The sequence below is a fragment of the Etheostoma spectabile genome, chromosome 15 (assembly GCF_008692095.1).
Source record: "Etheostoma spectabile isolate EspeVRDwgs_2016 chromosome 15, UIUC_Espe_1.0, whole genome shotgun sequence".
NCBI lineage: Eukaryota > Metazoa > Chordata > Actinopteri > Perciformes > Percidae > Etheostoma > Etheostoma spectabile.
In genome coordinates this window covers 33,391,495-33,399,722 of record NC_045747.1, presented here as the reverse complement: position 1 = coordinate 33,399,722, position 8,228 = coordinate 33,391,495, and the positions used below count along the sequence as shown (strand labels likewise).

At 36.4% G+C, this 8,228-nt stretch overlaps 1 protein-coding gene across 2 annotated transcripts in view; it reads left to right on the top strand.

The window, feature by feature from the left end:
* Positions 1-4,556: 4,556 nt before the first annotated feature.
* cpt1a2b (carnitine palmitoyltransferase 1A2b) overlaps positions 4,557-8,228 on the top strand; it is a 117,780-nt gene continuing 114,108 nt past the window's right edge. For both annotated transcript variants that reach the window (XR_004335200.1, XM_032536886.1), the window contains exons 1-2: positions 4,557-4,724; positions 4,946-5,047. Coding sequence is in view for 1 of the 2 variants with exons in the window: in XM_032536886.1 (XP_032392777.1) it covers positions 4,581-4,724; positions 4,946-5,047 (246 nt within the window). In the remaining variant the exon portion in view is untranslated. The remainder of the gene's footprint in view (positions 4,725-4,945; positions 5,048-8,228) is intronic.

Genomic DNA, 8,228 nt, shown 5'->3' with positions numbered 1-8,228 from the left:
GATATTATGATATTTATGTTATATATATTGTCTGTTATGTATATATATATTTATGATGTGTATAGTATATATATGAGTATTATATTGTGTTGTATATATATATTGTGTGTGTGTATATATAATATATAGATGTATATGTATATGATTGTATATGTAATAGCGTATATAGTTATGTGTATATTATTTTTGATATATATGTTGTATGTGTGTGTGTGTGTGTATTATTACACTTCACCAGCCCTTTATAGGTCCCATGCTAGTAAGGGTGGACCCCTTTTTGCCTTCAGAACTGCCTCAATTCTTCGTGGCATAGATTCAACACAGGTGCTGAAGCACTTCCTCAGGGAGTTTGGTCCTTTGACATAATGGCATCACACATTGCCGCATGATTTGTCGGCTGCAATCCATGATGCGAATCTCCCGTCCACCACATCCCAAAAGCTCTATTGGATTGAGATCTGGTGACTGTGGAGGCCATTTTAGTACAGCGAACTCATTGTCAATGTTCAAAAACCAGTCTGTGATGTCCAGCTTATGACATGGCGCATTATCCTGCTGAAGTAGCCATCAGAAGTTGGGTACATTATGGTCATAAAGGGATGGACTGGTCAGCAACAATACTCAGGTAGGCTGTGCGTTGCAACGATGCTCAATTGGTACCAAGGGGCCCAAAGGTGCCAAGAAATATTCCCCACACCATGACACCACCACCACCAGCTGAACCGTTGATACAAGGCAGATGGATCCATGCTTTCATGTTGTAGTATGCCAAATTCTGACCCTACCATCCGACTGTCGCAGCAAATCGAGACTCTCAGACCCAGGCAACGTTTTTCCAATCTTCCTATTGTCCAATTTCGATGAGCTTGTGCAAATTGGTAGTCTCGTTTTCCTGTTCTTAGCTGAAAGGAGTGGCACCCATGTGGTCTTCTGCTGCTGTAGCCCATCTGCCTCAAAGTTCGACGTACTGTCGTTCAGAGATGCTCTTCTGCCCACCTTGGTTTTAACGGTGGTTATTTGAGTCATTTTGCCCTTCTATCAGCTCGACCAGTCTGGCCATCTCCTCTGACCTTGGCATCAACAAGGCATTCCGCCCACAAACGGCCGCTCACTGGATGTTTTTTCTTTTCGGACCATTCTCTTTAAACCCTAGAGATGATTGTGCGTGAAAATCCCAGTAGATTACGCAGTTTCTGAAATACTCAGACCAGCCCTTTCGGCACCAACAATCATGCCACTTCAAAGTCCCTCAAATCCCTTTCTTCCCCATACTGATGCTGGTCGTTGAACTGCAGGAGATTCTCTTGACCATGTCTACATGCCTAAATGCACTGAGTTGCCGCCATGTGATTGGCTGCTTAGAATTAAGTGTTACGAGCAGTTTGAGTGTATCCATATAAAGTGGCCGTGTGAGTGTATATGTGTGTATAATATATGTTTTGTTTCTCTGTATATCTATATGTGTGTATTATATTGGTTGTTTATATATAGATGTGTGTGTATATATAGTATGGTATTGTATATATAATGTATGTATGTGGTGTGTATCTATGTATATATCTGTTTTTATATATAGTGTTATAACTATGTGTTGGTATATGTGTGTGTGTCATTATCTTTATATATATATATATATATATTGTGTGTGTGTGTGTGTGATATATCTATATTGGTGTGTGTTTTATATATATATGTGTGTGTGGATATATATATATGTATATGTGTGTGTATGAATTATATGTATCGTGTATGATGTAGTATGTTATTTGTGTGTATATATATATGTGGTGTGTGTATATCTATATATGTATATTGTGTATGTTATATAAGTTATATGTGTATGTAATATATATATGTGTATGTATATTAATGTATATATGTGTATGTATAATTTGTATATTATGTGGTGATATAGTAATATAATGTATATGCGTATATGTGTTTATATATATATATGTGTGTATTGTCTATATATTTGTATGTATGTGTGTGTATATATGTTATATTGTAATATATATATGTTATATATATATGGTGATATATATGTAGTGGATTGTTTTAATATATATATATGATGTATATATTTATGTATTGTTTATATCTATATGTGTATAATATATGTTGGATGTAGTATATAGTATATGATATGTTGTGTATATATATGTGTGTGTGTGTCGTAGTATATATATGTATGAGTTGGGTGTGTATAATATATGTATATTGTAGTGGTGTATATATATATATATGTGTGTTAATATATATATGTATATGTGTTTGTATAATTTCTGGTATATGTGTGTGGTGATCTATATGTATTGTGTGTGTTATATATTATGTTATGTGTGTGTGTATATATATATTCTAGTGTGTATATTTTATATATAGTATAGATGTGTGTGTATATAGTTATTGTATATGTTGTGTGTATATGTGGTGTTGTATTATATATAGGTATTATGTTGTGTGTATATGTATATATGTATTGTGTGTGTAGTATTATGGATATGTGTGTGTGTATATATTGTATGTTATGTATAAATGTGTGTGTATATTATATATATATATATCATATGTGTACTATATATATTATGATGTATATCATATCTATATGTGTATGTATATATATGTATATAGTTGTGTGTAATATAATATATATATGTATATGTATATATGTTGTGCTATAATATAGTGTGTATATAGTGTTATGTGTCTATATATTGATGTTATGTGTGTGTGTATATAATGTATGTGTGTATATATATAGGGGTGTATGCATGTGTGTGTGTGGGTGTGTGTGTGTATTATATCTTATATATGTAGGTGTGTGTGTGTGTTGTGTCTATATATGTGTTTGTGTTATGTGTGTGTGTGTATATATATAATATATATACTGTATATATATGTATATAGGTGTGTGTGTGTATATGTTGTACTATATATGTGTGTATGTGGTATATCATATATATCTAATATTATATATCATATATCATATCTATATTTTGTGTTATATGTGGTGTGTATATATATGTGTGTGTGTATACTAATATAGTATATATCTATGTGTATATGTATATCGTATATATGTACTTTGTGTATGTATATGTTTGTAGTATATGTGTATATGTGTCTATATATATGTATGTATTGTGGTGTGTGGTGTATATATGTATGTGTGTATGTATATATTATGTATGATAGTATATATGTAGGTATATGTATATGCGTATATCATGTTATGTGTGTATGTATAGTGTGTATGTGTATATGTGTCTATATGTATGTAGTATGTGTGTGTGTGTGGAGTGTATATATATTGGTGTTGTATGTATGTATGGTTATGTCTTATATATATATTGTATGCATATATATCTATATTATATATTATATGCATATGTGTATGTATATATATGTGTGTGTGTGTGTAATCTATATATTATATATATATGTATATGTGTGTTGACTATAGTCTTTGACAAAATGTTTTTACAATTAATTTAGATACATATCGACTATGTAAATATAATGACGAAGTGGGTAAAGGCAAATGATGAAACAGCTAGAACAGTTTGATAAGTTCATAAAATGACAACATTGTACTGTAATTCAGCCTTTAAAACCAGGAAAAGACCACACCATATATCGATATTACAAAATCCAAAAGCTAAGACAATATATCGTCTTATGCACTCTCATGCCACGATATTGATACAGCCCTAACCAAATACAGTCTACATGCATTTATCTGAATATTTTTTGCGTCTCAATATGTTCTGCTTCTCAAACCACATATTATTATACTCGGGTTTCCACATTTGTGGTGTTGTTTTTTTCCTGCTTTGTGTGATTCTAAAAGGGTTGAAGAAAATCTCTTCTTCATTAGTCCAGCAGATGTGGCTGTTGCACTTTCGTAGTGTTTACTTGTGTTTCCTCACATCCTGTGTTCTGAATGCCAGCTGTTACCTAACCTTTACTAGTTTAAATCCTCTGCTTTAAGCTCCCCCCCCCCCTCCCATTGCAATAGCACTAGTTACTAGCACGTACTTACTTAATTTTTACTTCTTACTAAATCATTAAATATACAGTATGAGTTACATTCATTACCATAGCAGAAGGCTGTCCCTACACCAGTTCTGGTTTTATTACCGCGTGCATTGTGAAGGACCTGCCATCTACTGGCTGTAATGGTTTATAAATTTGGACAGATTACAGCAGTATCTGTGGTATTTAAAATCCATTTATCAATATATTTACAGGTGCATTTTATCCTATCATGAGCTAATTATTGTCTAACATACTACTGTTTTAATTCTTAGTGTTTTTTTTGTTTTTTTACATCACATGAGCTTACATACCACAATTGGACCTTTTTGTGCCTGACAATTAGTTTAATCTAGCTACCGTCACAAAGAAAACAATTAGTTTTTTGATTTGTTTTGATTGTGTGTTGCTCCTGGTCTACTCAAAACATGTCTCAGGAAGGCTGAAAATGTAAACACTAACAGAAATGCTGTTGTACTTACATAGCGAGTAATTGTTCTATCTCCCTCCTTCTGTCCAGTCTTAGTGCTGAGGGGCAGACCATGCTGTCTGTGCTGGTCTTTAGCACTCTGCTATGGCTCTCCCTCATCCTCGCACTCAGGTTCTGCCTCAAACTGCTTCTCTCATACCACCAATGGATGTTTGAGCAGCACGGCCGAGTTTCCAACACCACAAAAGTCTGGGTGGTAAGCCATGCTTTGACTTGTTATCACAGCTTCACCCTGTGGCTGCTCTGCACTGCTCTGTCGTGGACACAAAATTGTGTTTTGTTTAGCGCTAATTGTATAGTATCTAACATCTTGCTTTTATTCCCAGTACAGTATGTTGAAATTGTGAACATACATGTGGTGCCTTCAATACAAGTGTTTCTAAAAATGTTCCAAACCTGTCTTTCTGTTTCTCTCAGACTCTGCTGAGGTTATTATCAAGCAGGAAGCCTCTGCTGTACAGCTATCAAACCTCTCTGCCTATCTTACCTGTTCCTGCCATCAAAGAAACGCTGAGCAGGGTAAGCGGACACACCTCTACACATGCTAAAACACATTCATGGGCACACACTTGTATACAGTATCTACAGTGCCTTGCGAAAGTATTCGGCCCCCTTGATCTTTTCAACCTTTTGACACATTTCAGGCTTCAAACATAAAGATATAAAAAAAAAAATTTTTGTGAAGAATACACAACAAGTGGGACAAATTGTGAAGTGGAACGAAATCTATTGGATATTTTAAACTTTTTTAGCAAACAAAAAACTGAAAAGTGGGTGTGCAAAATGATTGGGCCCCTTGCGTTAATACTGTAGAGCCACCTTTTGCTGCGATTCCAGCTGCAAGTCGCTTGGGGTATTCTCTATCAGTTTTGCACATCGAGACTGAAATTCTTGCCCATCTTCCTTGCAAAACCGCTCGAGCTCAGTGAGGTTGGATGGAGAGCGTTTGTGAACAGCAGTTTTCAGTTCTTTCACAGATTCTCGATTGGATTCAGGTCTGGACTTTGACTTGGCCATTCTAAACCTGGATACGTTTATTTGTGAACCATTCCTTTGTAGATTTTGCTGTATGTTTGGATCATTGTCTTGTTGGAAGATAAATCTCCGTCCCAGTTTCAGGTCTTTTGCAGACTCCAACAGGTTTTCAAGAATGTGTGGATTGGGCATCCATCTTCCCCTCAATTTGAACCATCTTCCTCTGTCCCTGCTGAAGAAAGCAGGCCCAAACCATGATGCTGCCACCACCATGTTTGACAGTGGGGATGGTGTGTTGAGGGTGATGAGTTGTGGTTGCTTTTACGCCAAACATATCGTTTTGCATTGTGGCCAAAAAGTTTGATTTTGGTTTCATCTGACTAGAGCCCTTCTTCCACATGTTTGGTGTGTCTCCCAGGTGGCTTGTGGCAAACTTTAGAGCGACTATTTATGGATATCTTTGAGAAATGGCTTTCTTCTTGCCACTCTTCCATGAAGGCCAGATTTGTGCAGTGTACGACTGATTGTTGTCCTATGGACAGACTCTCCCACCTCAGCTGGAGTTCTCTGCAGTTCATCCAGAGTGATCATGGGCCTCTTGGCTGCATCTCTGATCAGTCTTCTCCTCGTCTAGCTGAAAGTTTACAGGGACGGCCAGGTCTTGGTAGTTGCAGTGGTCTGATACTCCTTCCATTTCAAGATCGCTTGCACAGTGCTCCTTGGGATGTTTAAAGCTTGGAAATCTTTTTGTATCCAAATCCGGCTTTAAACTTCTCCACAACAGTATGTAGGACCTGCCTGGTGTGTTCTTGGTCTTCAGATGCTCTCTGCGCTTTCAACAGAACCCTGAGACTATCAAAGAGCAGGTGCATTTTACAGAGACTTGATCACACACAGGTGGGATTCTATTTATCACCTAGTCATTTAGGACAACATTGGAATTCAGAGATCCTGCTGAACTTCTGGAGTGAGTTTGCTGCACTGAAAGTAAAGGGCCGAATAATTTTGCACGCACCACTTTTCAGTTTTTATTTGCTAAAAAAGTTTAAAATATCCAATAGATTTCGTTCCACTTCACAGTTGTGTCCCACTTGTTGGTGATTCTTCACAAAAATAAAATTTTTATATCTTTATGTTTGAAGCCGGAAATGTGTCAAAAGGTTGAAAAGTTCAAGGGGGCCGAATACTTTCGCAAGGCACTGTATGTATTTAGTGTATACTATTTAATGGTCTAAATCAAGGGTCTTCAACATGGACCTCCTACTACATACTGCATATTTTATAAAATGAATGTGCAGTTACTAAACTGGGCCTACGATAACATGTGGGCAGCCTAACATGTTAGCTATACATGTGGCACAGTAAGTTCTTGGTATGAACTGGATCTGTGGATGGCTACGTTGACTACCTTGAGACTACTTTGAGTGACTACCTTACCTATAGGCCAGAAAGTCTTTTTTTTCACAAAGACTGATTTACATTTGCTAAAATTTGGATATATGATAAGACATATTTAATTATGAAAAAACTTTAAAAAGTTGCAAGTAAACTTCCTTAATTAATTTTCTACTACCCAAACGTTGCCTACAAAATACTTTTCTTTTTTTTAAGTAATTCAATTCACTATTATTTATAGTATCAAATCGTAACAAGTTTTTTCAAGACACTTAGCAGATAGAGTAGGTCTAGATCACACTCTATAATTTTACAAGGACCAAACAATTTCAGTAATTCCCACAAGAGCAAGGATTTAATGCAAGGAAGAAATCCGTTTTAGGCAGAAACCTTAAATGTTTTACCTTGAGAGTAAAACTTCCTTTTAGGGAGAAATCTCGGACAGTCTGGTTGGGGGTACGATGAACAGTGGCAATTATACTCACAATAAATACGCAGGGCGTACCAGGACATACATTACCATGACATAGCAGGGCAGAGCTGGACTTTGCAGGACGTAGTAGGGCACTGTGTGTTGTTGAAACACATGGTGGGTGTCAACAAAGTGGACGAACAAGGAGACAAGAGACTTTTTGAATTTAATTAATCAGGAACTTGCAAAGGAAATGACTGACAAAGGTTACGATCAGCCGTGGGATGTTCTCCAGACTAAATGGAAGGCGCTCAAACAGCAAGACATGTTTCAAAAAAAGAGTTGTCTCGCAGCAGTGCTGAAGGGACAATAAAAGGCAAGTTGCATCTGCATCATCATAGTAAAGTGTTGATAGCTTTCTTATTATAGCTTGATGTGGCGCTATCAGCTGGCACATAAGCACTAAAACTTGTGCAATATTGATTATTTGTTGGTAGACCGCTTAATCCATTTTGTCTAGAAAAACTTTGTTCGCAAATGCTTGCTTGAATGTTGTGCAAAAATGAATGGAAACCCTTTAAAATGTCTAAAATCAATTTGATATATCAATTTGATCGCAAAACAGCTTGTGACGTCATTACGTATAGGTTCCGTCGGATGAAAACACACTTTCACCAGCTTTATTGGCATGGTTTTTTGTTTTTTTTTACCAAACTTCAGATAATTCGATTGAAAAGTGGATGGAGACTTAGCTGTGTGTGAGAAAACAAGTGTGTCCCAAAGGAAGTCCCTCGGCAGTCTAAAACTATAACAGCATAGCTAAGAGCTGCAGCAATAGGGAGGGGGCGCGCAGTGACTGTGGCTACATACTAGGCCTGCACGATTCGGGGAAAAGTACAAATCCCGATTTATTTTGGG